Source organism: Leptomonas pyrrhocoris (genome assembly GCF_001293395.1).
Source record: "Leptomonas pyrrhocoris isolate H10 chromosome Unknown, whole genome shotgun sequence".
In the NCBI taxonomy this organism is placed as follows: Eukaryota; Euglenozoa; class Kinetoplastea; order Trypanosomatida; family Trypanosomatidae; genus Leptomonas; species Leptomonas pyrrhocoris.
The window spans coordinates 781823-809739 of record NW_015438359.1 but is presented as its reverse complement, the minus strand read 5'-3'; the positions used below and the strand labels follow the sequence as shown (position 1 = coordinate 809739).

The 27917-nt window shown below is 56.9% G+C and overlaps 10 protein-coding genes across 26 annotated transcripts; all 10 read right to left on the bottom strand.

The window, feature by feature from the left end:
• Positions 1-670: 670 nt before the first annotated feature.
• On the bottom strand, positions 671-2760 carry ABB37_02087 (hypothetical protein; the record flags this gene model as incomplete). 5 transcript variants are annotated; one of them, XM_015798874.1, is made up of 1 exon in its annotated part: positions 671-2760. In XM_015798874.1, the coding sequence occupies exon 1, from the start codon at positions 2387-2389 to the stop codon at positions 671-673; it is 1719 nt and encodes a 572-aa protein (XP_015662352.1). In that variant the 5' UTR covers positions 2390-2760. The 5 variants fall into 5 exon arrangements, with proteins under 5 accessions (XP_015662352.1, XP_015662353.1, XP_015662354.1 ...); XM_015798875.1 differs by having other exon boundaries at positions 671-2740; XM_015798876.1 differs by having other exon boundaries at positions 671-2704.
• Positions 2761-3163: 403 nt separating this feature from the next.
• Positions 3164-5603, bottom strand: ABB37_02086 (hypothetical protein; the record flags this gene model as incomplete). Of its 2 annotated transcripts, none has more annotated exons than XM_015798872.1 (1): positions 3164-5603. In XM_015798872.1, exon 1 carries the CDS (start codon positions 5384-5386, stop codon positions 3164-3166), a length of 2223 nt encoding a protein of 740 aa, XP_015662350.1. In that variant the 5' UTR covers positions 5387-5603. The 2 variants fall into 2 exon arrangements, with proteins under 2 accessions (XP_015662350.1, XP_015662351.1); XM_015798873.1 differs by having other exon boundaries at positions 3164-5566.
• A 308-nt stretch (positions 5604-5911) lies between these two features.
• On the bottom strand, positions 5912-7386 carry ABB37_02085 (putative mitochondrial hypothetical protein; the record flags this gene model as incomplete). The annotated part of the gene is made up of 1 exon (XM_015798871.1): positions 5912-7386. Exon 1 carries the CDS (start codon positions 7259-7261, stop codon positions 5912-5914), a length of 1350 nt encoding a protein of 449 aa, XP_015662349.1. The 5' UTR covers positions 7262-7386.
• A 585-nt stretch (positions 7387-7971) lies between these two features.
• On the bottom strand, positions 7972-9513 carry ABB37_02084 (hypothetical protein; the record flags this gene model as incomplete). 3 transcript variants are annotated; one of them, XM_015798868.1, is made up of 1 exon in its annotated part: positions 7972-9513. In XM_015798868.1, exon 1 carries the CDS (start codon positions 8929-8931, stop codon positions 7972-7974), a length of 960 nt encoding a protein of 319 aa, XP_015662346.1. In that variant the 5' UTR covers positions 8932-9513. The 3 variants fall into 3 exon arrangements, with proteins under 3 accessions (XP_015662346.1, XP_015662347.1, XP_015662348.1); XM_015798869.1 differs by having other exon boundaries at positions 7972-9467; XM_015798870.1 differs by having other exon boundaries at positions 7972-9458.
• A 438-nt stretch (positions 9514-9951) lies between these two features.
• Positions 9952-12469, bottom strand: ABB37_02083 (putative mitochondrial hypothetical protein; the record flags this gene model as incomplete). Of its 4 annotated transcripts, none has more annotated exons than XM_015798864.1 (1): positions 9952-12469. In XM_015798864.1, the coding sequence occupies exon 1, from the start codon at positions 11290-11292 to the stop codon at positions 9952-9954; it is 1341 nt and encodes a 446-aa protein (XP_015662342.1). In that variant the 5' UTR covers positions 11293-12469. The 4 variants fall into 4 exon arrangements, with proteins under 4 accessions (XP_015662342.1, XP_015662343.1, XP_015662344.1 ...); XM_015798865.1 differs by having other exon boundaries at positions 9952-12195; XM_015798866.1 differs by having other exon boundaries at positions 9952-12172.
• Positions 12470-14100: 1631 nt separating this feature from the next.
• On the bottom strand, positions 14101-14688 carry ABB37_02082 (hypothetical protein; the record flags this gene model as incomplete). The annotated part of the gene is made up of 1 exon (XM_015798863.1): positions 14101-14688. One exon carries the CDS (start codon positions 14686-14688, stop codon positions 14101-14103), a length of 588 nt encoding a protein of 195 aa, XP_015662341.1.
• A 410-nt stretch (positions 14689-15098) lies between these two features.
• On the bottom strand, positions 15099-15667 carry ABB37_02081 (putative surface antigen protein 2; the record flags this gene model as incomplete). Its single annotated transcript, XM_015798862.1, has 1 exon — positions 15099-15667. The coding sequence occupies exon 1, from the start codon at positions 15447-15449 to the stop codon at positions 15099-15101; it is 351 nt and encodes a 116-aa protein (XP_015662340.1). The 5' UTR covers positions 15450-15667.
• Positions 15668-16045: 378 nt separating this feature from the next.
• ABB37_02080 (HUS1 protein putative (HUS1)) lies at positions 16046-18226 on the bottom strand (the record flags this gene model as incomplete). Its single annotated transcript, XM_015798861.1, has 1 exon — positions 16046-18226. The coding sequence occupies exon 1, from the start codon at positions 18200-18202 to the stop codon at positions 16046-16048; it is 2157 nt and encodes a 718-aa protein (XP_015662339.1). The 5' UTR covers positions 18203-18226.
• An 840-nt stretch (positions 18227-19066) lies between these two features.
• Positions 19067-22273, bottom strand: ABB37_02079 (hypothetical protein; the record flags this gene model as incomplete). 5 transcript variants are annotated; one of them, XM_015798856.1, is made up of 1 exon in its annotated part: positions 19067-22273. In XM_015798856.1, exon 1 carries the CDS (start codon positions 20459-20461, stop codon positions 19067-19069), a length of 1395 nt encoding a protein of 464 aa, XP_015662334.1. In that variant the 5' UTR covers positions 20462-22273. The 5 variants fall into 5 exon arrangements, with proteins under 5 accessions (XP_015662334.1, XP_015662335.1, XP_015662336.1 ...); XM_015798857.1 differs by having other exon boundaries at positions 19067-20739; XM_015798858.1 differs by having other exon boundaries at positions 19067-20704.
• A 243-nt stretch (positions 22274-22516) lies between these two features.
• ABB37_02078 (hypothetical protein) lies at positions 22517-27700 on the bottom strand (the record flags this gene model as incomplete). Of its 3 annotated transcripts, none has more annotated exons than XM_015798853.1 (1): positions 22517-27700. In XM_015798853.1, exon 1 carries the CDS (start codon positions 24368-24370, stop codon positions 22517-22519), a length of 1854 nt encoding a protein of 617 aa, XP_015662331.1. In that variant the 5' UTR covers positions 24371-27700. The 3 variants fall into 3 exon arrangements, with proteins under 3 accessions (XP_015662331.1, XP_015662332.1, XP_015662333.1); XM_015798854.1 differs by having other exon boundaries at positions 22517-25581; XM_015798855.1 differs by having other exon boundaries at positions 22517-25564.
• Positions 27701-27917: the final 217 nt, after the last annotated feature.

The following is a 27917-nucleotide window of genomic DNA, read 5'->3' as shown; positions in this document are numbered from 1 at the left end:
TTCGGTGTTCCCGTTTTCCTTCGTTCTGTCTTCCCTCTCCTGCCTTTCTTTCCTTTTTCCCCGAGTGCGCCGACCGCCAAAGTAGTCGAGAGAGTCAAACGGAGATGCGACGCAGTACACGCTCCAGGCAACAGCAATACTTATATACGTATATCTTTGTATGTACATCCACAAGGACACAACCGATAAAGAAATAAAAAATAGAAAATATCGGTCGAGCCTTCCAATAGGTATAGAGAGCTCTTAAAAATGACATCGATACATGTACACGCGCAATCCACAGGTAGTACGAACGTATTTGTCCAGACGCAGAGGGAGAAAACAAACAAAAAGCACTGAGTAAAGAAAGTCGCACATCCGAAACCAAGGTGAAAGGAGGAACGATTGAGAGAGCGGTCAATCGCGGTTGCTGTGGACGCAGTAGATCGCTTCCATGAATGTTCTCCCACGTGTTAAAGAGGAAAAGGGAGGGATAATGTAGCTTGAGTGTTTTATACATATGTGTGCAAAGACGAGCTGTTTTGTTTGCTTTGAGCAAAGCAAGTCACTGTATCCATGTAGCATGAGCCCGTGGCGGTGGTGGTGGTGGATGCCCCTCTTTTCTTCACGCAGTCAGCTCCCATGCTTGTCAGAAAAGGACCCAGTTTTGTACACCCTAGTGAAGTGCGGTCTAAAGAGGTGCATACGCGGTGTCACTCGCCCTGCTACGTCGACACCACCCCTCCATCAACTCCTTCAGCGCCGCCGCTTCGTCGACGTCGTTCCTCGTAGAAGAGGAAGACGCCTGCGTGTCTTTTCCCTTTGCACAGCCGCGCTCGTTTGGCGGGGCGGCGGTGACTGCAGCGCCGATGGCGTCCGAAGGAGAACGCACACTGGAAGAGGGGCGAGAAGCCTTCTTCGAGAGACGCTGCTGCTGTTGCGGCTGCTCGTCCGCATCCGGCTCTGCCGAAGAAGTCCGCTGCTGCGGTCGCCGTCGCAGTCGCTGCGGAGTTGATCGAGATAACTGCGGCTGTGGCGCCGGCGTCCACGGCGCGGAGGCGCAGACCTCCGCTTTCTCTTCCCCGCCGCTTCCTCTCCGCCTACCTTCCTCCGCCTCATAGGAGCGCGTCGAAGGGGCCGACCGTCCTCTGCTGCTGCTGTAGTTACTCGTGGCAGTACCACAACCACTGTGGTAGCGGCCCTGCACCGCGTGCCGCCAGAGCTGCGTGACGCCCCCCTCCTCTTCAGCCGTGACGCGACGCACATCGCTCACGTTGCGACCGCGACTCTTCTTTCTGTCGGCGTCGACGCCGCCACCGCCGTCATCCTCGTCCCCCTCCACCACCGCCCCCTGATCGCGAAGGCTGCAGAGCTGCTTCGCTGTGGTGTCGGTGCCGGCGGTCGACACGTTCAGGATGGCGATTCGGCCCGGCGAGGTGTTTTGCGGCGATGGACACAGCTCCCGCTGCGCCGACGGGCCCTTCCCTCCGCGGCTGGTGCTGCTGCTATTATCGTTGTTGGAACGTCCGCGCAGCTGCTGGTCCGCCCCGTAGTGCAGAAGAGGGATGTCCGTCGCGGAGAGGGGCTGCCAGTCCGGCCGACGCAGGCGGCGACCAGAGCCGGCGGCGTCACCTGCGTCGTGCAGCAGCACACCGTTGAAGCTCGTCGCGAACCCGGCAGGCTGCAGCGATGACGGGGCCGTGCGGGCGTACTCGGCGAGGGGGGGTGGGGGGTAGGGCCGACCACACACCAGCGGCGGCGCCACACCGTAGTTCCTCCGTTTTTTCCCCGCGCCGTCGCGCGACCGGCCCTCCAGCAGCCGTGCCCCGGCGTACTCTTCCGCCGGCCTGAACTTCGACAACTGCACGAGACGCTTTTGGTGTACCGTGTGGTGCCACGCGTCGAGCTCCTTCGCCGTCCGCACGTGCGGTGGGACGCGAATTAAGTGCTCCAGCAGCCTCTTGTTTTCCTCCGCTAGCACACGCTGCCTGCGCTCGCGGTGTTTTGTGCGGTGCACCGTCTGCTGCTCGATGTTGTCGAAGCTCTTCACTTGGTTTGCAGTGGGCACCAGGTTCATGTGCCGTACCCGACGTGCGTCGTCGTCGGAGGCGAGGACGAGGTGGCGGTACACTGTTCTGTTTTGCTCGTGCACCTTCGCGTCATCGTGCCGCACCTGTTGGGCATAGCGATGGGCAAAGAGTTCTCGGTAGGCGTCTGCGGGGCTGTCAGGGCTTTGGAAGTCGACCTCCGGCAGATCTTGAATGGTGTGGCTCGGGTTGAAGCGAATGTCGGCGAGCTGCTGCAGATGCCAGAGATGCGCCACGCCAGCTTCTTTCTCGGAGGCGGCGTAGTACGAGTCGCGGATGCGTTGCCGCCCCTGGGGGGAGGTGAACACGCCGGTGCGAGGCATGAAGTATGCGCTAATGGACTTCGTAGAACAGAAGGAAAACAGCTTCTTCTTGTCGTTGTTTCTTTCTATTAGCCGGGTGGATCAAAACAAATGAATGTATAGTGAGAGAAATGCTTGCTTTTTGGAGGGCGCGTGAGAGGAAAGACGATAGTACATTTACGCGTGTGAAAGCGAGACAACGATCGCTTCGAACTTTTATTAAGCACGGCTTAAAAAAGATAAGATAATGAATTACTTGTTTGCAATGATGTTGTCGCTATACATATGCATATCGTTGATGCAAGTCCAGCTCGACCTGTTGCGTCGTTGCTGCCTCGTGAACAAGGAAAGAGGGAAGGAAGTGGGTTCGCTCCGTAAAAGGAATCGGCTCTTTTTGGGCAATCAACAACACGTGAGGACAAAGGAAAAATAACAAAAGGATGCGCGTTGAAACCAGAGAGGTGGACAATTATTTTTTTTTGGTGGTGATGGCGGCCCTCACCGAGGACAACGAGTAAAACAAAAGAACTCTTTGATGACGCCTCCTTGCTGCGGTTCCTTCTCCGCCTTGATGCTGCGACATGACCGCTTATCCCACGCACCTTCCTTTACGCTTTGGGAGGGGAGGGGGGGATCGAGGGTGATGAAGTGAACGTATTTGGAGGTTGCTTGTCTTCTTCTTCCTTTTCCGGGGCGACTAAACGATAGCAGTAGAACTCCCACACCAGGGAAGAAAGAGAAAAAGAGTTATTGCAATAACAGTCCCAAAGCAGCACGCGCGAAAACGCTGACGCCCTACCATGACACCCTGTCCAGTAGGTGAAGTGAAGCCACAACCTCGGTCCTCACGCCTTCCAAACTCGACGCAGCACCGTGCGTGGTAGGTGACAACGAGGTCGTTGCGGCGTCCAGCAGCGCCCGTCGCAGCCACGCCGCGTGCACCGCATCCACCTCCACGCACACAACCCACGAAGTGTGAAGGCGCAGCGCCGGCCACGACGGCTCCGCAGATGTCGCCGCCGCGGGAAGTGCGTCCAACTTACAGGGAGGAAAGGAGTAACTGACCACAATGTGTTCCCGTGCAAGTGCGGCTCCTCTGAATTGCTTACAGAAAGGACTGAACGCGCAAAGTGGCGAGGTCGAGGAACCGTCGTTGGGTGGAACGGCTTTGGACACGCGCGCACGAAGCTGCTGAGTAGCTCTGACGCTTGCCTGAAGGACGTCCCACTCTCCGTCCGACATCCCGCAAAGCGGATCCGCAGTGCGGAGACGTCCTCCATAGAACACGGACGAGGGGCAACACGGAGCCGGCGGAACATCCACGCCGTTGACGGCGTCTTGAGAGCCGTGGGTACGCGTGTGTGATGCCTTCCCGCGCCCGTCATCGTCATTGCGACGGCTGTGGCGGTGACATTGCCACGCCGCTTTCAGCATCGCGACGGTCGTGTGTGACGTCTTTGGCCCAGTGAAGTTGCTTCCCTCCTGCCTGTCCGGCGGCCGCAGAGCCTTTTGCTCAGCGGAAAAGGCGGCGTGGGGGATGGAGGGTGCGCTCCGTGACACGTACTCCCAGACAGTGCACTGCATTGGCGCATCGGCTTCGCCCACTCCAGCGTGGCCGTCATCCCTTGCCGCAAGAGGCGCCGGCAGATTGGGGAGCAAAGGACTGTTCGCTGCGATCGCCGTCGCTGGACTTGCGGTCGTGATGTCGGCGGACACGGACGCGTGTTGCACGCAGTAGAGCTGTGAAAGCAGCGAAGCAACGCGGGCGTCGGCGAGGACTGCGTGGCGCTTGTCTGTGATAGACGATGGCGGTGTCGTGCCTTTCGCGGTGGCGGCCACCGACCACTCCTGCAGCTGCTCGCGCAACGTCCGTGGGGCTTTCTGCGGCGTCTTGCCCGTCAACATACCCGTCTGTTGTCTCTTGGCGGGGGCAGCGTTTGAAAGCGTGGAAGATTTCGTATGACCCGTCACCGCTGCATCAACCCGCGCATCCTCGATGCGGTGGTGCACTTGCTCCCCCGCAGCGTTTGCGTTCTCTTGCGCTGGCGTCTGCAGAAAGATGGTCGCCGCATACCCCGCTGCCACCACTCGAAGAGGCACCGGCAAGTCAAACGAGAAGGCGGCCGACAACGACGGCGACGGCGACAACGCAGCTGGCATGCAATGACGCCGATGATCTCTTTTTGTTTCCACATTCATCACAGTTACCGCCTCTGCGCAATTCTCCTGTTGCCCGTCCTTCTTACTCTCCCTCACGATGGATGGCGATGGTGACGCTGACGAAATGGGAGGCAAAGGTGAAGATCCGCTGCGTTGTACAGCTGTACCAGTGAGAGAACGCGTGGCTGAATGGAGCCCGGGTGGAGGTGCAGCTGCCGCTAAAGCTGCTACAACGTGGGTGTTCAACAAGACGCTTAACCGCTTCTCGAGGGCGCTGCTTTGCTGCCGCAGCGTGTCGTGAATGGTGTCCTTCCACCGCTGCACATCACGCGCCGCGGTGTCCTGTGAACGGCCGATCGAAGCCGCATCTTCTCCTCTCTCCTCACGCGGCGAGTTGTTGCTCCTATGTGCAGAGGCGGAAGAGGTGCGCGATGAAGGACGGGGGGGCACGTCGGAACGTCCCCGACGCCACCAGCGCTTCTTGCTAGACTCTGAAGCGTGAAGCGACGACGGCGGCGTTGGCAGGAGTCCCATCTCCTCTCCTGTGCTCGAACATGTTCGCTGCGGCGCGGAAGGAACGGTGCTACCGCCAGCCGTGTTCGCGTGACAAGGCGAAGATCGTCCCGCGGCGTTTGGGTGTTGTGAAGGGACGGCGCGATCGGAGAGAGGGTTCGGGGAGCCGGCAGCAACAGCAGTAATGATCGAAGTGGGAAGCCGTGAGTAGGATTCTTGATGGGGTGATGCATTCGTCGTGGCGGGCGGACCCTTAATGTGGCGGTTCCCGGCTTCTTGGGCCTGCCGGAGCTGAACGAAGAGGCACCGCGCTGTGTTGTACGCGTCCACCTCCGGGTCCGACATGGGCTTTTTGTGTGAGTTCAGTTGCTGTTGCGAAGGAGGTGCGTTAACAGAATAAATAGCAGGTTGCTACAAGCATATGCACATATGTGCAGTGAAGTCAGCGCAGCTGATCTTAAACGGTTGTTGCTGGTTTTTTATGACGTGAAAGACTCTACTGTCATTATACATGTCTGTCTGTCTGTCGGTTGCAGTTCAGCGTTGACAGGAGCGAACCGCTCAGCGAAGGTAGGAAAGGTGTCGGCAGCAACAGTAGATGGAAGAAGGATAGAAGTGTTTGCATGTATTTTGACATTGTATAGGGACGGCAAAGACGCCGTCCCATGATTTGAGCTACCGATGGGGGCGTGCGAAGCGCCCACACGTACCAGCATGGCGCGATGCATAAACCTCCGTTGTTCTACTAGGAAAGATCCACATGTGTTGACGCGCGCGTCAATCTTCGCTGCTGCGTACGCATTTTCAAAGCAAAAAAAAAAGAATTCGATCTTTTTGATGTTGTTAGCGTTGGGATTGCCTCACAGACGCTTACAGATATGACTCGTGCACCTCCTCCACGCCACCACTCGGAGAGACCACAGCGTGCACCGGCTGATCGTGCTCGTCGACCGGAATAACCAGCGGCAACTCCGCCGCTGCTGCTGCTGCTACCGACGGCGCACCTTTCAGCAAATCCGACGAGCCCCCACGCACCACCTGCGCGTCGAACGCCACTGCCACCACCTCCCACCGGGGGTGTCGCTGTTCTGCGTGTCCGCGGTGCGCCGCGTCAGGCAAGGCGACGTCAGTGCTCTGCTCAGACTCGTGGGATTGCGAATGTTGGGCCGTCGCACCAACCGCCTCGCACTGGGCTGCGGTCGGGTGTTCTGTAGAAGATGGGCGCGTACCCAAATGATGTCGGGCGTGGTAGCCGAGAAAGCGGTCGTAGTACCCGCAACCTTTACCCATACGCCGCCCCGTCTGCACGTCGAACAGCACACCAGGCACCAGAACGAGCATCGAGACATCATCCAAGTGCAGCGGTGCTCCTCCGCTACCGCTATCCAGCTCTCGTTGCACACCCGGTACCGACGCTTGAACGGAAGAAGCAGTCGCGTGGGTACGTCTCGTTGCCGTGGCGCACTCACTAGCGTACTCCAGTAGGCCCGCTGGTCGATAGCCCGCCGCGTGCGCCGCGGGGAAGAGCTTGGCGTAGCTGTCGCACAGCACTACGTGCCGCAGCCGTCCGTCCTTCTTTAGAATTCCTTTATCATCTTTTGCCGCTTCGCAGTCGCGCGCATGCTCCGTTTGCCCTATCGACTGCATCCTTGTCGTGGGTGTGGTGTCCCTCCCGCGTCCCGTCAACCAACGCATCAGCAAGGCGCTCGAGAACTCACGTATGTTGAACCTGCCTTGTGGCGCGAAGGCAGACTCGAGATCCGCCGCATCCATCACCTCTACAAAAGCCATTGCACGGCTGAGTGGCTCTGCAAAGGGGGCAGAGGGATCTTCTGGTCTTTCAGGGTGCGCCGCCGCGCCGCAAGATGCACGTGAGGGGGGCGAAGGAAGGACGACTGGTGCCAGGATGTGAAGCTGCTGCTCTTGTGTCATTGGCCAGAGTCGCCGCATCAGCTGCACCAAGTCTGCTTCATAATACAGCGGCAGGTAGGCAAAAATGAACAAAGGAATCGTGGGTGCCTGCACATCGCTGGTAGGGCGGTGAGGTAGCGGATGCGCCAAGGGTCGGTAACGAGCTTGGATGTAGTTGCCTAGATGCTCGCACAATTCCTGGGAAGCGGCGTGAAGCTGCGCAGGCTCCGCCGTAGCCCACGCGCGCAGCCGCTTCAGGTGCTCCTTGCGAAGGGCTTTCTTCAGTTGCGCGACAGACATCACTTCCATTGCGCGTGCATGAAGAGTTCGAGAGCGAGCATGAAAAAACATTTACAGAAAGAAAAAAAAGGTGCAGACGCCGAGGTCGAACCCTCTCGTCTTCTTCAGAGACGTGTGTGTGTGTCTGCGTGTCTGTGTGTGTGTATATGCAAAGGAACCAAAGCGGAAGGAAGAGAGATCCGGGTGAACACGGCAGATTCCTTGAGCCTCATTGCTATAGGCGAGTCCTCCTGCCACTTCCCGGCAACACGACGAGTGCAGGGCTCCGCGTGCGACAAAACCAAAAAAAAACACCTTTCGTAGATCTCTTTCTTTGTAATCTCGCGCAATGAAGAGGCGGATTCACCTGCCAAGCCGCGCCTTGCAAGTCATTTCGCATAGCACGCGCTGCTACGTATCAGCTTCGCTCCGTTTCTATTATTATTTTTGATCATTTACTATCTTCCCTTTTCTCTTTTGCGTCAAAATGGAGTGTGAGAAGCAGCGATGTCGGTGGAAAGCAACATGCGCTAGCAGTAGTCAACGTAACCGCTAACAGGAGACGCTCAGCACCGCCTGATTGGGCACATAAAAACAAAAAAGCAGACGAAAAAAATAGATCAGAAACGCCGCCATAGCGTTCCGACGATCCTTGCACTCCGCATTCAGTGCTGTGTTCTTCTTCTTACCACCACCACGAAGTATTGCCTTGCGGAAACACAATTCTGTGCTCGCCAGTTTTATTTCTTTCTGGAAGCAGCAGCAGCAGCGGCAGCGGCAGCGTACTTGATGAAGAGAGGTCGCAGCGCATCCGTTTCTGCCTTCATCGTAGCCGGTGTGCGCGGCGGGCGGCGTTGCTGCTCCAACTCGTCCGTCTCCGGCTCCCCCGCGAGCTTCCCTTGCGGATCGAATGGAATGACATGGACGTGCAAATGCGCCACCGTCTGACCCGCCAACGCGCCTTGCTGCACCGCCACGCTGTAGTTACCCAGCAGCGGAGCTGACACCGATGCCTCCCCATGCGCGGAAGAGTGCTGCTGCTGCTCCAGACGTAGCTCCTCAAGTACGTCGATGGTGCAGCGCATAACGTGGCCCCAGTCCTCCACCTCCGCCTCTGTCAGGCCGTGAACAGTCCCCACACAGCGGATAGGCACCACCATGAGATGATTCGGCACAATAGGCTTCAAATTCACCATCACGCAGAAGTGCGCGGAGCAGTACGGGACGCTGACAGCGACGGGGACCGGGTGTGGGAAAAACGTGAAGGTGTAGGGTGCAAGAGGCGAAGGCGGAGCGGAGGCGGTAGCAGTCGCAGCAGGAACAGGAACGCTTTGGAATGCGCCCATCGCGGCGGCAGCGTAAGCGCGAAGCTGCTCAACGTTGGCGGTTGATTTTGCTGCCGCGTCGGCATTGGTGGAGAGAGGGTCGAGAGCACGTTTCTGTGCCGCCGTCGCCGCCGCGCGGGCGGTGTCCTCGGCGTCCAGCAGCTCAGCTGCGATGTCTTGGGGAGACTGAGGAGCCTGCTGTTGCATGGCAGTAACGAGTTGGGAGAAGACTGCCATGGAAGACAACGACGCGTCCGTGTCCTGCGGCGGTCTCCCCTCCACGGAATCAGCAGGAAGCAAGTGGAAGCTCTGCAGTTCGTGATAAATCATGTTATTAGGGGTGAAGTCTCCCGCAACGCGCTCCACGATGTGCATGTAGGCGTGATTTTGAAAGGTGGGCGCCGCCCTTGTAGAAGACGCGTCTGGGTGATGTGCACCACGGTGACGGCACAGGGAGCCCGCAGTGTCTCCTGGCGAGGAGAAGTTGAAGGAGGCAGTAGGATGGGTCAATCGACGACACATACGGAGAAGGGCCGACCAATCCGCCGGCAGAAGCGAAGTGAAACGGAATGGTGGCAGTGGCGATGCATCCGATGCGGCAGGTGCTCGGGTGCTGTGTTGGAAGGCCTGGCAACTAGCGCACGCGTTCACGGTGGAGACAACGTAATGAACTCCTTTCGCGGTGACGGCGATGTCGGTCGGCACTTTGGTAGCCCGCATTGTATTTTTGTTTTCCTTTATTTGCGCTTGTGTATACTATTTTGTGTGTCTTTTGGGGAGTGTGGTATTGTGCGGCTGATTAGACGATAGGTGGGTGCTACAACGCTGCGTGTGTATTTCCTCTGTCGCGCTGTGCTGGTGAAACGACCGTGAGAGAAGTCCTTTTAGGCAGAGAAGCATCTTTTGAAGCCGCACCGGAGTTGTCCCGGAGAGAGAGAGGGAGAGAGGGGAAGAGCTTGGGGTGCGTGAGACGAAGAAATGTTAAACAATAAAACGAAGATTCATTACAGCACTTTATCGACCTTATTTTTTTTTTTTTGGGGGGGGGGTCTTTGTTTCGCTTTTCTCTTCGTCGGTGCACCACCGGGAGGCGGACAACGATCTTGCGGCGCACGCACCCCACGTTGCACGTGCCAGCACCACGAGGACGGCGTCGAGAGGAGACAAAGAAAACTCGTAAATTCGAAGCAGCTCTTTCGTCGCCGCAGCCTCAAATCCTGCGCTGTTTCTCCTCTTTCTTCTCGGTCTTTCGTCAACTATCTTCTTTTGTGGAAACTGGAGACGGTGCGCAACGGCAAACGTAGCATTCTCACCTTTCTGTTTTAAGCAGCACCAGAAGAAGAAGAAAAATGCACGTTACATGCATCTTTCTCTCTCTCTTGACCTTTTCTTCTTTCAATGCGTTGAAGCAGCGGCACCGTGCGCTACGCGTGCGTCCCTCGCAGCCGTCAGTCGCTCCACGAGCGCCGCAAACTGATCCGGGCTCAGCATGTAGTTCGATCGGTCAGCTATCGCAGGAGGGATGAGCACCATAATAAAAGCAAAGGGCGGTGCGACATTGAAGTGGATGGCGTCGTGTAACGCGCGGGCGTCGAACTCGCTTTCCGGTGCCTGCCTGGCGGGCCCCCCCGCGCGACCCCTACCACGGCTACCACGGCCACCACGGCCCCTTCCAGTGGCGCTCTTCGAGTTCCAAAAGGCAATCGTGCTCTCCACCCACCGCCACGCCTGCCGCGCCGCGTGTGCAGCAGCTTTGGCGGCGTGTTCACTCGTCTCCCCCTGGTAGAACGCGGTGGTGTGATCTAACGGGTAGCAGGCCTCGCGGAGGAGGCGATAGGGGCTGGCACGTAGATGGGAGGTCAACAGCAAATGACGCGGGTCGGCTTCTGCGGCAGACGGCGGTTGGCTACGTGCCGCGACCGCGCCAAACCGATAGGTCACTACCGGCTGTGGGGAGTGGCACGCGCTTCCGAGAGTCGGCGGGCCGGCGGGTGCATTTTCGCTTGCCTCCACGTCGAACGTCACGACTCCCACCCGCCCCACCGCCGAACCACCGCCGCCGCTACCGTTCTCGGTGCCGTACAGCACTTCCTCCAGCACTCGAATCCCTTCGAATAGCCGACCACCCTGCTCCACACGATCCTCGTAGTAGAACACGCGTGATGGGCGATGATGCTGAATGATCTTGAAGAAGTTATTCAGTTTGTACTTCACCGTCCCGGCGGTCTCGTGCGGCTTTACGATGACGTCCTCCACCTCGGTATCGAGTCCGACGTGCTGCAACAACGTCCAAATACGGTCCGCGTACTTCACGTCACGGCCAGTGAGGACGTAGAAAAGCGGTGTATCTGCCGCCGTCGCGTGCGGGTCGTGCAGCGCAGCGTTTCGACGCCCCACCAGCGCCCGCATGTGCGTAAGGATCGGCATTACAAACCAAACCGAAGGGTCTGGTGCCGCAGGCACAAAAGGAGGAGACATGGTGCAGAGGCTCTGAAACCACCCGTAACCGCCAGCGTCGACGGGGTTGATCAGGCTGCCGTACAGCCTGTCCGCCTCCCTCTCCCTCTCCTTCGCCTCGCGCACGCTGGGCGTCCCAGCCGCCGTGGAGGCATCATCACCGGCAGCTGTCGCTCCCTCCAATGATGTTTGACGCGCGAGTGAGGCCACCGCTGCGCGCGTGGGGGCCGGTGAGTAGAAAAGGGTCCCATCAAAGTCAAAGATGTGAATCTCAGCCATTACGGTTATACAGGTATCAAAAAGTGTGCGTGGTACGAAAAAATAAGGGTTCAGCAAAGCACTGCCATCACACACAGAGGCGCAGCTGATCTGTCCCTCTCGATCTCCCTCTTCCTCGATTTCGCAAACCCGGGCGAGGAATAAAATATGAAATGACCGCCAGCAACAACGAAGAAAAAACTGCTGAATGCGAAACACTCAAGAAGTCAGAGAGGGAAGACTGACCTGCGCGGCACGGGGCACGCACACAGCCTGCACAGCTCTTCTACTTGTGAGGCGAATACTCACGTTTTGAGGGATGGGTGAAGTGGCGCGTAGAAAGAAGGCGCGTCCGCTTTCGAAGGAGGCTTTGTGCTCGTGCAACGCGGAAACGTTCACACGCAGCGGAGGGAGGGCGAAGAACGCGAGAGCGCAGCAGGCAGACGAGGAAAAGATGGAGGGTTGAGTACTACAAAAACAAAAACGAAGATGACAGGCAGAAGCTACTCTCCGCCAATATGCTGCGACAGCGCGACAGCGTCGACAGACAAAGAGATGCAACACGCGTCGATTCGAGACGAGAGACCTCCGTCGGCACGCACGGTAGAGAAAGCACGCCAACTGCCCATAGCCGCAGCAGAGAGAAGTAGAGGGGCCAGGGCAGCCGCTCGCAGGCGGCGCTCCTCAACGCAAAGGTCGAGGTTGGAATTACTCGCTGCATTGTACCGCTATTTTTTGTCACACAACAAGCACGGCAATCAGCAATTGTTTATGCACAACACAAGCCACGCCGTGCACCGCAGGGGCCATCATTCGCCATGTGATGCCTTGATTACGGCTTGTGCCGAAGAATGAACTCACTTCGAAAGAGACGTTAACGCTTCAACAATATTTAGAAGCTTAGAAAAACTCTAGTCGACTACTCTCAGATCAGGAAGGAAGGAAGAAGAAAGGAGAAAGGAGAAAGATCAGTAAAGTGCAAAACAGTGTCGTTACATCCCTGTATCGTTTTCATTTTCCTTTAAGGGTAGAAGGCGTTATTTTCTTTTGATATTTATTTTTGAACCAATTAGAACTTTACGAAAGGGAGTTTCTTGCAGACTCAGATCGTCTGCATTTCCACCTCTCCCTTTCGGGTTGGAAAAGGGGCGGGACGGTGGGAAAAAAGAAAACAGCCTTTCCTGGAGAGAGGTCGACTGGAGGGGAGAGAAAGAGAAAGGGATAGTAGTACAACATGAAGCTTTCGATTCATCTCCCGGCGATTTTTTCCTGGCGCAAGCTCTCAGAAAACAAACAACAGTAAAAGAAGAATTAATGCTCCGTATTGAAACGCAAAGGAGACAAAGATGGAGCACAGCTGCGGCAGTTGAGGCGTGTGCGGCGCCGGAGTGGCAGAAGGAAATGAAAATGGGCTGCGTTACTAGCAGACACTCTAAGCAACACGGCCCGCACTCGGCCCGCCATGGTTTCTCTTTGGCATCCCGGTTTCAACGAGCGTTTGTCTTACATTCACAGGTCAGAGCATGAAACAGAAAATAATATATTGAGAATAACGTGTGGAACACTTGACTCCGTTAAACTGAGAAAAAAGGTAGTGGGTGGGACAACCATTCTCCTGCTGAGGTTATCAAAGCACCGGGCGATGTGCACCCCAAAAGCAGTTGGGCTTTAGAATTTACCATTGACTCACCAGATGAGAAAGAAGAGGCGACGAAGAACTCGTCCAGAAAAAAAAAGAGAAAGGGCATTGTTATGGCGAGTGGGTGTGTGCTGGTGCGTGTGGTGATGTGCGACAGCTGGTGAACTACTCCGCTGCAACGACGCGCACACACGCTTGCACCCTATCAGGAGAAGCATCTAGCAGAGCGGGAAAGAGAGAGACACCGCAACGCAGATTCATGCGCAGCAATTCACAGTAACCACACAGGATGATATTTTACATGCAACGACGTTTCAAAGGCTGCATGAGACACCGTGGTATGGGTACGCGCGGCGCAAAACAAAAGAAAACCCATAACAACACAGGACAGCAGCACGCAGCAACAGTCGCCGAAAATAAGAAAACAAAATGAGAAAAAATAAAATAAAAGACTCAAACTTGTGAGTCAATTAACTTTACTACTAGAAAGCGTTGTAGATATACACAGATAAACGGTTACCTTTGGAAAATAAAAACAGTTACTTTAGACAACGGCTCGCGTTCTGTGTCTCCCGCCCTCGCTCGACTCCAACGGTTGACACCAACGCAGCCGTTGTTGGGTTTCGTGGCGAAACAAAATCTTTTTCCTTTTCCTCCCTGCACGTGCGTCACGCATCGCTAAACGATGAAAACGCGCAAGCTTCCGCATCCAACCTTACAGCAGCAATCGACGCAGACATGGATCGCGTCAGCGCATCGGTGGCAGGAAACCACGCAGGAGAAAGAAAAAAGAGGCAGAACGCTCGTTCACACACATCCACCCATGCCGAGGGAAAACACATGAAAGAGGGGAACAACACAGTGAACGTAGAAACGAAACGGGCAGCTGATGGTGGTCGTGGCGCGTACGGAGCGTTGACGAGCATCGCAGCAGTGGCGCTCGGTCAAAAACAAAGCCCGGCCTTACCTACACGGCAGCGGTAGTACCGCTCGCAGAGCGGACTGCTGTCGGACGCGACGCACACGGCGCGTGGCACTCACACGTTGTGAAAAGCATTTAGGAGTTATTCTCGCCACAACGAATAGGACACCGGCTGTTGTTTACAAAGGATCCTGTGTACTTTCACTCTGCGCATGCGATGACACCAGGGTGCCACCGTGCCATTCTCCTTGCAGGAGAAGAAAATGAACTAGAGCGAGGCGGAACACATCCACAGCGCGGCGGAGAAAAGCAGCGCGGACCACAGGTGGCCACCCGCCGTCAAAGAGACGCGCACAGCACCGTCCCCGCGCGCACATTGCGAGTTGGCTGTCAGTTGGTAGCTTTGCGAGCATTCACCGCAGAGCGTGGTGTTGCCCGCCTGGCACTGGACGCAATACAAGACCTCACACCCCGCCTCGTGAGAGTTACGGCTGCTGCTGTCCACGGCCTCGCCGTTGCTCGAGGCAGGCGAAGGCGCCGGAGGCGTCGTGATGGGGGTCATTCTCGTCTCATTGCACACGTTCGCGGTTGCGCAGTCCGACGCGGTCACCGCAGGGTCCACGTTCACCGTCAATGAAGGGTCGGTCTTCCATTTCTCCGGAAAGCAGCCGCAGAGGCTGTTGCCGGTCAGGTCCACCGTGAAGGAATTGTCACCTCCCTCCCAACCTTCAGGGACTGAGCCAACAAAGAAATTCTTCGACAGATCTATGCGCAGCTCCACGTATGGCTTCCAAACTGGGGGGAGCGCGTCTGACAGCTCATTGTGGCTTAGGTTAACCTCACTCAGCTGTGGCATACTGGTCCACGACTCAGGCAGTATGCCCGTCAACGCGTTGTCCTGAAGGAACAAAGATGACAGCCTCGCCATGCCGCCCCAACCTGCAGGCAATGAGCCCGAACAATGATTTTTGTCGAGCCGGAGTGTGGACAACAGCGAAATGCTGTTCCATGCATCAGGTAAGCTGCCGGTCAACGCGTTGCCGGTCAGGTACAGATTCTGAAGGTCCTTCATTCCGTCCCACTAAACAGGCAGACTGCCGTTAAAGTTGTTGTTGGAAAGGTCCAGATGCGTAAGCTGCGTTAACTTGCGCCAGTTTCTCTTCAGAGAGCCCTCAAGACGATTGTCCTGCAACTCGAGCTCGACGAGCGCCGACATGGGGCCCCAGCTCGCGGGCAGCGTGCCCGCAACGTTCGCGCCCATGTCATTTACGAAGATAGTGCCGAAGATGACAAGCGAGCCATCCACATCGTCACCCACGTCAGGCAAGACAAGCGATCCGGTGAACTTCGGCGCGCGGCTGTCCCCGAAGTCGAGAATCTCAAAGATGGAACGCAGCCCACGTACCACCAGCTGCAGAAGTCCGTGCCCGTCCAGTTGCTCGCAAGAAACGGGTTCAGCTTCACAAAGCCCTGCAGAAACTTCAGCGTGTTCGCCTGCTGCGCGTCGCTGTACTCCGCGGTGGAGGCTGCCGTCACAAAGGAGGCTTCCACCACGCACAGCGCCAGCAGCGCCGCAGCCACCATCATGCGGCGCAACGGGTAGTTGAGCCACGCCATGGGTCGCAGGCAGAGAGTGCAGGAGAGAGGTGCCGAAGCCGCAAGAAAAGGGAGTCAGCCGTGACACGCGAGACGGGCGTCGGTGGGGTGTGTCGCGGTGGCGGGGGCCGTTGATAAATAGAAAAGAAACGGGAAAAGGAAAAGAGGCGTCGAAAATAAATAGCTTGAAAAGAGTTGCGGTTAAAGAGGGCGTTAGAGTTGAGAGCGCAGGGGTTACTGTGGAGCAGCGCAGGATGAAAGCGATGGCGGGAAAAGAAGCGGGGAGCAGTGAGCGAAGCAGTCGGGGAGCAGCGGTGGGCCGGTGTGCGCAGCAGGCAGCGCCGCCGGCCTGCACCACGCGCACGCAAACACGCGCACGTGCACGCCAGTCACACCACACCGCGGGGGGCGGTGAACGCTGCTCCGTCGCAGGCGTTGTCGATATCCTTCAGGACCATTTGTATGTCAAGTGCACTAGAAGTGAATAAACGAGGCAGTTAAAGCGAGTGGTTTCCGGTAAACTTTATCTCCACAGCTGTAACGGTCACACATCATCTTCATAGAAAACAAAAACTTTTTGCTATACTCAATGACACGTTAAAACTTAGAAAAGAAACTCATACGTCTGCTTGAGTTTGTGCGTCGTCGGCGGTGATGCGCAACCCGTTTTCCGCAGCCACTGTCGTCATCATCGCACGAATCCAACTGTTTCGTCCCTCCGCTGTTTTCCAGCGATCATGTACTTCCTTCGATGGACACACCTTCACAAAAGCCATTCCCACAACCTTTTCCTGCGTGCTCTGTTGAACACGAAGCAGTCCAATCGTCGACAGACACGCCGTCCACTCCTGCACCCAGTTTCGCCGTCTCGAGCCTTGTGTCCGTGTACTAGCAATAACCAACAGGCCGCCTTCATTGAGTGCTAGACAGGCGTGCAGGCAGGCGAGGAAGCGCAGGCGGGGTGTAGGCATGTAGGAAAGCAGAAAGCAAAAGAAGACCGCGTCGTAGCTTTCGAGTTGCAGTGATACGACGGAGAGAGGGTCAGTGTGCACGGTGTTCTCTGGGTGGCCAGCCGCCAGCGAAGAGGTTGCGGAAGACACCAAGCATGCTGAGGAATCCGCCCCCGTACGATCCTTCGTTCCAACTCTGTCCTCGGCTCTGCTTTCCTGTCTGTTTGCTGCAAGTAAGTCAGATTGTGAAGGCACCCGATACCGCACACGGCCGCCTTCCGCACGCCTCATTCCTTCATTTCCCAAAGAAAAACATTCCTCATCTTCTGGAGAGAAAAACTTCATGTCCAACCAGTCGCCCTGCCACACACGCGGCGACGGAGGATCTCGCAGGTTGTCTAGCGCACTATGTTCCTCCTCAAGATACGGCGCGAGATCGATCGACGTAACACGTAAAGGGACGGGAGGCAGGAGTGATGGCCGAGGAAGGCACTGGCCATAAAACGGGCCGTAGCATGCCCCCACGTCCAGGACGTAAAGCGGAGGAGGAAGAGAGGGAGCAGCGTCGGAATGATGGGCCTGCTTCCCCGTCGCGTGTGACGTCGTTGGGAAGGTGTAACGCAGCGCTGCCGCCCACGCTGTGCCGGCCCCACGCCGCCACGTGGATTCCCCTTGAGCACGTAGCCCCTCAGGATGAGTGCTCAGTAGCTTCCCTACAAGCGCAACCCCACTCTCACACGTCGGAAGCGCATCCACCGCTGCGGAAGGGGGTAGTCCTGATAAATCGGCTGCACGTGTGGCAGCTGCCGTATTCGTGTGTGGCACCGCCCCATCCGCTTTACAGGCCTCAACGAGCGCACCCACCTCCTCGCCGGTTGCCATTCGCTGGTACACGTCAAAGAAAGCACGACGCAGTGGCTTTACCACTCGCGCAAATACGCCAGGCAGGTGCATATAGACGGTACCGTTTACAGGGATAAGAAGCGGCGGAGAGCCTTGTTGGGGGTGGGGGTGGTGTTGGCCAGGAACGGCTGCCGTTTGTGCTTCTGCTGAAGATAGACTGTTGCGTCCACCCGTATCGTTCGAGCCTGCCGTTGCGCAGCGCTCCGTTGACGATGTCGTCGCGACCGTCTCGCCAAGGTAGTAGGACGCGACGCTTTGCAGGCAATACTGCAATCGGTCACTGTAGCGATGCGGCGCCTTTGCTGCACCGCCCGCCGCCGTTGTCGTGCCATTTGGTGTGCTAAGCGGGGTTCTTACGCTAGGAACAGTCAGTGCATCTCGTGGTCGCTTCTCTCCGATTCGCGGGGCCGAAGATGCATCGAGTACACTTCGGCGTGCTTTACTCTGTTGATTCTCGGGTGCCACTGCGTCTGAAAAAGTCTTCAACTGCATTTCAGCATCGCTCGCGGTGGTATTTAGGTCCCAATAATGTGTTGCGAGGTGATGCATCGCCGTAGCGTACACGCACAGTCGTTGCGCAGCCTCGACACCGTCCAGGGCCTCCCTCCACCTCTGCAGATCTTTTTCATACGGCAGCAAAGGCGACGGAGGAGACGCGGCGGTTGACGTGCCCTCCGTTGCTCTTCGCTGCTGTGGCAGGTGTGGTTGTGGGGGAGAAACGGCAGCAGCAGCTGCACCAGCGCCAGCGACCGCGCTTTGGAGGTGTCGGTGATGCTCTTTGATGGCCGCCGCCCAAGATAAGTTTTCGGCTACAGGTGGAACCGGCATGGAACTACCGTCGGTTGACGTCGGTGCCTCCGACACCGCCGTCTCAGACCGCGTAGGTGACAGCGCAGACGACGAAGTAGAAGTAGAATCCATTCTGGATTAGACGCCTCGGCCGCTGAAGAACGAAAGAAAGAAAACATCCCACCACCAAAAAAAAGGATAGTAAAGAATAGTAAAGAATAGTAAAGCTGGCATTCCAACGAGACAAAAGGAGCATCAGCAAGTATTAGGTTCGCCAATTAGAACGCAGATGCTCATTTGCAATTCGGTGTCATTTAAGAAAGCATGGTGATCGCGAACTCTGTGAAAACGGTGTTATCACACGCGCACGGGCATTCCCTGTGTGTTTATAAGTGCTTGTATAATGCCGCTTTGATCCGCCTCCAGTAACCATTGTGACCGCCAAAACGAGACACTATTTAGAGATGCTCTTTCCTTTAAATGTTGTTTGCTTGACAAGATCAACTCAGTTTTCGTACGGACAAAGGAAGTCCGTCACCGAGTCCACCACATCCGTGTGTGGGCCACGCCGAGGCACCTAAGAAATACTCGGGGGTCTCCCCACAATACGTTTTCTGACATGCCGTTATCGAGCGAAAACAACAAATAGCAATAAAACAGTAGCAATACAGACACAAGGCAGCCAACGTACGCTGCGAGAAAAAAGCACGCACACACGCACGACGAGAGAGGACAGCAACAGAATTGAACTAGAACGAATGCACCATCGTAAGAGAGAAAAGCTGCAAGGAAAAAAAAACGTCAAAAACCGATGTTGTTTTGTTTTGGGTTTGCGTTCGTAGAAATGCCTCAGCACAAGAAAAGAAAGGACTGGAAAAATAAGACGTGACTTCACTGCCCATTTCTTTTCCTTAAAAGAAAAAAATGTGCGGGAAAGAGAGGGCGAGAGGGGAGAGGAGGGGTATACTCCGCAACGTGGGCATCTGTTTTCGTGGCTTAGCATTCCACGTAGTCGCTGTCGTCGAAGGAGTCGCAGATGACGTCAATCGCAGGGTTGTCCAAGAGCTGCTGCACAGCCTCCTGCACCATGACAGAGCCACAAACGTTGATCACCTTCAACGCGGGACACTCAGCCAGGCAGTTTGCATCCGTCACGTTCGTCAGCTTTAAATCGAGCTCCTCCAGCGTCTTACTCTCCGTCAGCATCTCCACACCGTCATTGGTAACGGCGCTGCGACCGCAAAGGATGCGGCGAATCCGTGGGCAGCGATGAAAGGCGTTCACACTGGAGATGTACACGCAGCCGGTCAGCACCACCGTGTCCAGCATCGGCGACTCCTCCAGGTGGATGAGTGTGTAATCGGTAAGCGAGGTGTTCGCCGCGTCCAGCACGCGTAGACACTTCATATCTTTAAGAAATGAGACGGAGTTGAGGTCGGTGAGCGCGCAACGGAACATCTCGAGCTTCTCGCACTGCGCCACGCTGTCGATGTCGCGCAGACTCTCCACGCGTGTTATGTCGAGAAATCTTAAGGCGGTGAAGCTGCCCAAAAAGCCGAGATCGCGCAGCTCCCGACAGGTGTCCAGCGAGAGGTACTCCAGCTTCTGCGCGAGAGACTCCTTCATGGCGCTGAGCGTCTCGGAGTGCACGGGTGTGCTACAGAGCAGCAGCTCGGTCAGCGAGCTAAGCGCCGCTTGTGGAATTTCCGACAAGGCGGTGTCGACAAAAGTGGAGGAGAGGTTCAGCGAGTGTAGGTGCTCGCCGAGGTTGGCGAAGAACACGGAGGAGGTGTCGTCGTACACGCTGCAGTTTTCAATGTGAACATCCTCCAGCGACGTGGCGGTGTCGGGGTGAATAGCGTTCAAATTGGACAGCTTACAGCAGGAGCGCAGCATGAGCTTCTTGAGTTGTGGCAGCTGCAGCCCCGTCACGCCATCCGGCTCGAGAGGACAGAACAACACCGTCAAGGACTCAAGGCTCTTGATGCGGCTCGCGTCTGTCACGGAGGTCAGGCTGCGGCACGAGACCAGCTCCAACTGCTTCAGGTTGGTGAGTGCGCCAAGCGGCTCGAAGAAGGCACTCTCCACCTGTGCGTAGTTTAGTGCCAGGCGCGACAACCCGTTCGCTACAAGGGTGTGATAACGGCCCAGCAACTTCGCACTGTGCGTACGAAACTTCCGTCCAAGGGGCGGCAGAGACGACAGCGAAAAGGAGCTGCGCCCCTCTTCATCCTCCTGGGCATTAAAGAGGATGCACTGGCCGTAGCGGGACAACATAATCTCCTTGTGCGGTGCCCACGGGCCGTTGGCGCTCTGGACGGCGCTGCGGAACGGACGCGATACGCACCGCATCGCCGTCAGTGTGCGTCGGTTGTACGGGATGTACTGCATGATGTCGTGAAGGGTGTCTCTGTCTGCAATTTCACCCACAAAGGGGCCCGGTGTGCTCTGAGATAACATCTGTTTTTGGCTCTGTATGTTTGTTTGATTTCCGTTTCGCTCTTCGGGGGGGGGGGGAGATGATAGCGGTAGTTCGATCAAGGCGAATGTGTGACACAACGTTCTGCCGTAGCACCACACAGCGGTACCGGCACTCGCTTTTAAGCAGAAGAAAGGATTCTTTCTTCCACACCTGATGAGAGAAGAAAAGAGCAGGAAATAGGTAGACTAGAAAAAAAATGGAAAAGGGGAGAGGAGAGAGGAGAGGAGAGAGGAGGGAAAGCAAGGGAAAGCAAGGAGAACATTGAATACCTACTTAGAGTTGTCAGAAGAAACAATTACTTTATGAAGCGGCACAGCTTTGCTGCACGCACAACACCGCTCACCTCCGGACATCAGACACTAAAACAGCTATACTGCAGCAACGTTATATGGCACTCGATGAAAGCTGCTTACGTCGATGAAAGGACGCGGCAACTGTCGCTTTTCATTACCGCTTCTCCGTCAACACTATCAACAAAGGCAGATTATTTGAAAAAGAAAAAACGCTTGCCATAACCAACGCCGGCGCACAACAACCGCAATCATTCACAAAGCCAAGCATGCAGGGGACGCCACAACAGCACAGTCATTCTTACGTGTCTTCGCCTCCATTAATACGTCTCCAACGACACGGCTCAGGTGCCGCACACCCCGCAGATGAGCAATGTCGCAGTGGTATACGTAGGCCCCAGCGCCCACCGCGTCGCTGTAGCGACGGTGCACCGCATTCGCCACGGCGGCCTGCGTAAAGGTGGCGGAGGGCAGCGTGTACAGCGGGGTGCCGTCTGCACGATGGGTCAAACAACCTTTCCAACACCGCCGCTGGTGCACCGCGCGCAACAACCGCAGCACGTGCCCACGTGGGGGTCGGGCCATGGCAGTCCCACGTCGAAGAGCCACCGGTCACGCACTGCGACGGCCTCCATCGTCAGCGCAGGCGGCTCACCATCGTGCAGCAGAGACGCAGACTTGTGGAACGTGGAGGCCGAGTACGTCCCCCGCACAGGCTCCCCGCGGCGGCCCACCCGAACAGACGCCTCGTCCAGTCCCCACTGCTCCTATGTGTTTGGCAAGAGGTGCTCCCCCGTCGTGAAGACCCCGTCCACAGGCTGTGCACCTGCACCATGCACCACGGTCGCCTCGTCAAACAGTAGGTACAGGTACTGCAGCGTCTCCCCAACAACAAACGAATATATGCAGTTTTCCAGGTGGCTGCGACGGTGCCCCTGGCTGTTGTCAGACACCACCACGAACCCATTCGGCACCCGCGAGTGCAGCTGCAGCCCCACTGCAGACTCACACCCCATCTCCAGGTACGCCGGGTCGCGCGTCGCGCGGTACAGGTAGTAGAGCGAATCCGCGTGCTCCGGCCGCAACCTGCACTGAGGCGTTGACGCATACCCCGTTTCTCAGGTCCGTCGTCTCCGCCAGCGTCCCCGCACGCTTCAGCAGACCGTGCACCGCCCACACGCCCTGCACCGCCTCCCCGTGATGGCCGCCAAGGACCATGTTGCCCGGGAAGAGGTCAGAGAGACCCTGCGGCAACGCACTTCGCCGCAGCTCCTCCCTGCGAAACCGATCGCAGGAGAACCCGCCCTGCCGCAACCGTGCAGACGACGCCCGCCGGTCCACCTCGTATCCACGCATCGCATGGACGCCGCGGAGGACGAGAGCAAAAGAATGCGTTCAGCATCGAGTGACGCACATACCGCCACGCAAACTTGTGAGTGGGGAAACCAACGAAAGGAAGATACAGGGGGAGCCGCGTGAGTCATGAAGAAAGAGAGATTTTCTTGTCGTCATCGTCTCGGCGTCGTCCTCAGACAGTTATCAAGTGCTTAAATTGAGGGAACGTGCAATACCCCTCTGCTTCACAGGTGAAGCGCTGCATCCACTTCTCCTCAGTTTACAGCATCGTGGAGGTGTAGACAAAGTATCATTCCTACAGCATTTGCATCACCTCTTTCAGTAACGCTGATCGCTATCCAAGAGAAGATTGGCAATAGCGCTCCTGATTTGCTTGCTCATGTGTTGCAACGATGCCGCGTTCACGATCTGCCTGTGTCTGTGAGGAATGAAAGATTGCTGAAAGTGCTTTGAGGACGCACTCCTGGCCGCATTCCGCGTAGCGCCAGCGACAGAAAGGGAGAGCCGTAACGCCACCCCTTCGTGAGTTTCTGCGTGGTTCGTGCAGTCGTTGCGGCGCAGCAGTTCGCCCCTTCTGCGTACATCCGACGTTGTAGATGGCGGTGAAAACCTCACCTGAAGCGTGGCCTTTCTGCGAGGAGACGCGAGAGGCGAAAGTGACGATGCAGTCGCGTTGTTCGTGTGCTCCGCTGCTGTCGCCATGGGCAGTCGAGACGCGTAACAGTACGGCTCTGCTGTACTGAACGCACGCGGGTTGGGGGGGACGGAGGCGCATCCGTGCTGCACATCCTTTGCGCGCGACTGCCGTAGACTGCGTGATAGCTTCGCCTGAATCGCCCCAAGACGCACGCGCCATTCGTCCTCTGCGTCGTTTCCCAGAGACCGTGCCGGCGTAGCATACCCAACATGCTGGTTCAAAGGCGGTTCAAGGGAATCGGCACAATGAGGGAACTCGCTTGGGCTGTACTTTCCAAACGCTGGCAGTGAGGGTGGCAGGCGGCTGCGTACGCTCCCCCGCGTATTGTGCATCTCGTCATCAGCTGTTTGTGTCTGGGCAAAGACCTTCGGTGACTTGCGGACGAAACGGCCATCACTACGGCCCAGCGACGCCGTGTCAGACGGGGAGGAGTCTATTTGCGCAGCGCTGCAGCCAACAGCGTCGCGCTTGGCGACTCGTCTTCGCAAAAGAGCCCTCTGCTCCACGTTCGAAGGAACGTCACGCGAATAGTCGCGGTTTGGGAAGAGCGGAGGGGGGGAGGATTGATGTTTGTCCTTTTCCAGCGATGCGACATCGCCTGACGACGCCTGTGGGGCACGCTGGCCACCGCCGTCTACCACAGCTGCACCTCTATCATCATCCCGGCGTAAACGCGGCGCGAGGAGGCGCCCTGCGTGTGATTGCATGTCGCGCGAAACAGCGCCGGGACTCACGCCTTTCACACCGTTGCAGGAAGCGAGATTTGCAGATGTTTTGTTTCCTTCATTTGGCACGTTTTTCGTCGTGTCATCCAAGAAAGGAATGGGTGCGATCTGCGTGGGGTGCTGATAGGTGTCCCACAACCCCTGCGTGAGAACGGCGCGGCGCGTTGCGGTGCTCGCCTCCGCTGATGAAGTTGCTGGGGGCGTCGCATCCCACGCTGTGACGCTCCGTTGCGCCTGTCCCCGACGGTGCAGTCGCGCGCACTCCTTCGCCGCAGACACCACCGCCTCCTGCACCACGCCATAGGAGGAACACGCTTCGTCGAAGAGCGCGCGCAGATTATCGAGCTCGCGCTGGTGTTTCTCCAGGCTCTGCGCCTGCGCTTGAGCAGCGGTGGCGTGAATCGCTATCAAAGCCGACAACTGAGTTTCGAGAAATACCAGATGCGCGGACGTGCAGCGGCGATCGGCGAGGTGCGGCGTTGTCGAAAGACTTGACACAATCACCCACTCCTTGTGCAATTGCGCTGTTAGATCACGCAGCCTCGCCGCGTTCACCTCGCACGCTTCCACAACTCGGAGAAGGTCAGCTTGATCGAGGGAAAGGCACAGCTCCTGTTCTTGAGCGGCGTCAAAGACCAGGCTAACACGGTATTGTTCCGGGTAAACCGCCTGCACGCTTCGAAATGAAACTTGTGCAGCATGAAAAAGCGCCGCTTCTGCCTCGCGCAACATCGACTCCGTGGAAGGCATGTGTGTGTAGAGAGAGAAAAAAAAAAAGAGATGTGTGAGGTACAACACGCACACCTCGTGCAGGATCAATCGTTTCGAATGTCAGCAGGTGTGCTTTTAGTTTCGGTTGCTGCTGTTAGAGAAGGTTATCGCGTCCGTGTCTCTCCGCGCAGGCACACGCAGGCGAGAAGAGGCGTAGGATCTTCTGAAGTGCTTCAGCGCCAACAGCGCCGTCATCGGAGACAATACATTCAACCGAATCCGAGACGCCAAACGGTAGTGTATTCCATCGCAAATGTTCTTCCGACCCTGTTCAAAACTCCAAGAAACGCATTTCCCCTTTAATACACCATTTCCTTACCGAAAGCGCTCTTTTTATTTGCTGTTGTAGTAGTTGTTGTTTCCACGGCACAGCAGAGAGGTCAGACACGCCCCGCTTCGCTAGACCATGCGTCGGCTCATCCCACACGATGGGCCAAAGACGCACGTGCGTCACAACTTTCGTTTCCATTCCTTTCTCTCGCTGTGAGACCCCAAGCGGAAACGGAAGGTACACGCTGAAAAGCACCTCTGCGTCCGCCGTCAAAAAGCAGAGCAGGCACACCGCACTGAGATACAAAGCAAATACACGCGGCAACCACAATGGCTGACGAAACGATTAAGCACAGAAAAACCAGCGTTAAGGAAGCGGCAGAGATCACAGCATCCTCTCGCATGAGAAAAGCGTGTGAACACGTACGACCCAACCGAAAACGGAAGCGGATCATCTTCTCTCCTACACCCTCAAAGGAGCACAGCACCCACAGCGCAAACCACACCGATGATAACTGGCAAAAGTCGCCGGGTACACGCGGGGGTATTCATGAGAGCCGAAAGTCCCTGACGCAGTGCCGTCGCCCTCACGATCCAACCATAACACCCACAAGAGAAGCCCGATAGAGAGGGGAGAGCACAGAGTTATAGCAGTCAGCAACAACTCCATTGAAGCCTACTTTCCAATAAGTCTCCGGCGTCGCCGTAAACGGGGCACAAATTGCACGGCTTCACGGCAGGCCAGTAGCACATTTCAGCACACCTCAGCGCTTAATGAACTCCTCGGGCCGTGCAGATGCGGCTCACTGAGCGGCTCCAGGCCATTTAACAGCACAAACACATGTGACGCACACGTCGTGGTACGCACCCGTTCGCCGCTGCCTTCACGGCACATCGCACTCTACCGCCAGATGCCAGCTAAAAAAGGAAGAGGAGAGAAAAGAGCCAGGGAAGGAAGTGGAAAATGCAGCACCCACTGCAAAGGAAGGCGGTCCTCCACAGAAGTCGTGTCGTGATGCGGCAGCGCAACGGGCGCTGCTCAACATACGCAATGCCACCTTGTTGTTCTGCAATAAAACAAGAAGGGCAGTGCGTCGAACACACGAGCTGGCCCGCTTCACCCAAGTGGAAAGACGTGAAGATCAACCTTAACACCGCAGCTGGACAGCAAGGACGCCGTGCATCTGGCGTGTCCGCGCAGCAGCTCACTGCATTCACTTCGCTTTTTCCATGCGCGTCATTTCTGGGTTCTCTTACAAAAACGAGATAGAGAAAGGCAGGAGGGTGCGGGCGAGAACAGTTGCCACGGAGCACCCAACCGCGAAACTAGAGAAAAGCGGCAAGTGGCAGGAGTAGAATAAGGCCTCACCAAGCAAGCACAACGCCCTACGTACAAAACACAAGAAGCAAAAAAGATTAACAAGGGGGTCTCGGGGAGCTGGAGAAACAGCCGAAGACGACCCCGTCACTGTATCATAAGTATGGAGCAGAAAAGGAAAAGGAAAAGCACACATGAAATCGCGCGCCTCCCAAACAATCGAGGGAGAAGAGAGAAGTGGCGCAGATGCGCGCAAAACACGAGCCGCATAAAACGATGGTTCTCGCGCAGCATCCGCCACGCACGCAACGAAAAAAAGGGAGAGAGAACACGAAGGGAGTGGATCTAGGAGGCGGTGGGAAGCATCTAGGGGAAATACTTTCCAAGAAAATATTCTAAGACGCGAAAGGGGGGTTTGACCCACGTATTATTGAGGGGTGAAGAGGAGGCAAGAACGGGAGGTCCCTCGCAAAGTGTGCAGATCTAACGGGCACACGTTACCCATAGTGCATCATCTTAAACCGATAGGGGTCGTGGCGGTAGGTGAACGCACCACACCTCACAACGGGCACGTTCGGCCACGCACGCGGCTCCGGGTCACCCACCGCGCTCACACCGCATTCCGCAGCACGCGCCGTCGCAACGGGCGCGTAGCGCTCCTCGAGGTGGGCCGGCGGGCGAGTCCCGCGGCGGGACGGCCTCGCCTGGGCGGCGCGCGCACGCGGCCGAAACGCAGGCGCCAGCACCACGTAGCGCGACGTTGCCTTCGCCGCGATGTTCGTGGCGAAGGGAGACCCCGGAACCTCCCGCAGCACCAGCGCCTCCAGCTCACGCAGCTCCGCTACCGTCCCGGCAGTCGCAACAACCGTTTGGACAACAAAGTTCCCAAACGGATGGCACACCAGCGAGTGCAGCGCGCGGGTGTCGAACACCAGCTCCGCCGCCACCAGCCTCCGCACCGCACACGAGCCCTCGCACACAAGCAGTACCGTCTGCACGACATTGCTGCCGTACTTGTCTACGCTGAGCTCCACGAGGTGGCCGCGCAGGTGCGCCAGGCAGTACCCCTCCGTCGCACGAGGGCCACCCAGCTCCAGCACTCGCTGCACGAGGTAATTGGCGAAGCGGTCCTTCGCCAAAAGCACAAGGTGCGGCAGCAGCGGCCTCGAAAGCGTCGCCCTCTGCTCCACGCTGCAGCGCTCGTACACATGTATCAGGGCCGGGCACCCGCGCTGCGTCACCGCGAGGGCATGGCGTCGGTCGCAATCGTCTGGAACAGAGGCCCACGGGCATAGCTGGGGGGCGTTCCATCACGCGCTCCATGACAAAGCGATGGCCTGGTCAGCCATTGAGCTAATTTGAATGGTCGTATTTTCAGCGCGTGTGCGTGTGTGAAGAACACGGGCGAGTGAAGCAGGAGTAGAGAATCATTATTGCTGGCTCTTCTTTCGATTTTGATTTGCTCTGGTTATTTGATCCCTCATTACGACGCAGGATCAATCAACCGCGTGTTGAAAAGAGAAGCAGAAACGTTGAAAAACGAAAGAGAAAGATGAGCGAAAAGGATCGTGAGAACGGTGCTCGGTGCTGGGTGGCAGGTGTGAGGAAGAGCGATGGTCAGCGCAGCAGCGTTGCGGGGAAGAAAAGTCAGCATCAATGGCAAAACCCGAACGTCAGGCACGCACACTGCTGAGGTGCAGAAACGAAGGGCGAGGGGTGCTAAAGCAGCGGGCAGCAGAGAGAGCATGAGAAGCCCGAAAGAGAGGGGAGAGGGGAGAGGAGAGAGAACGGAGGTGAAGAGCGAAGAAGGGTGTGCAAACACTACACCTACGGCAGCCACAGTCCACAGATGGGCAAGCCCGCGTCGGCAAATGGCAGTCGCACAGACTGGGACGTCGCCGCATCGCGGTTGCACGACACACACACACACACACACAC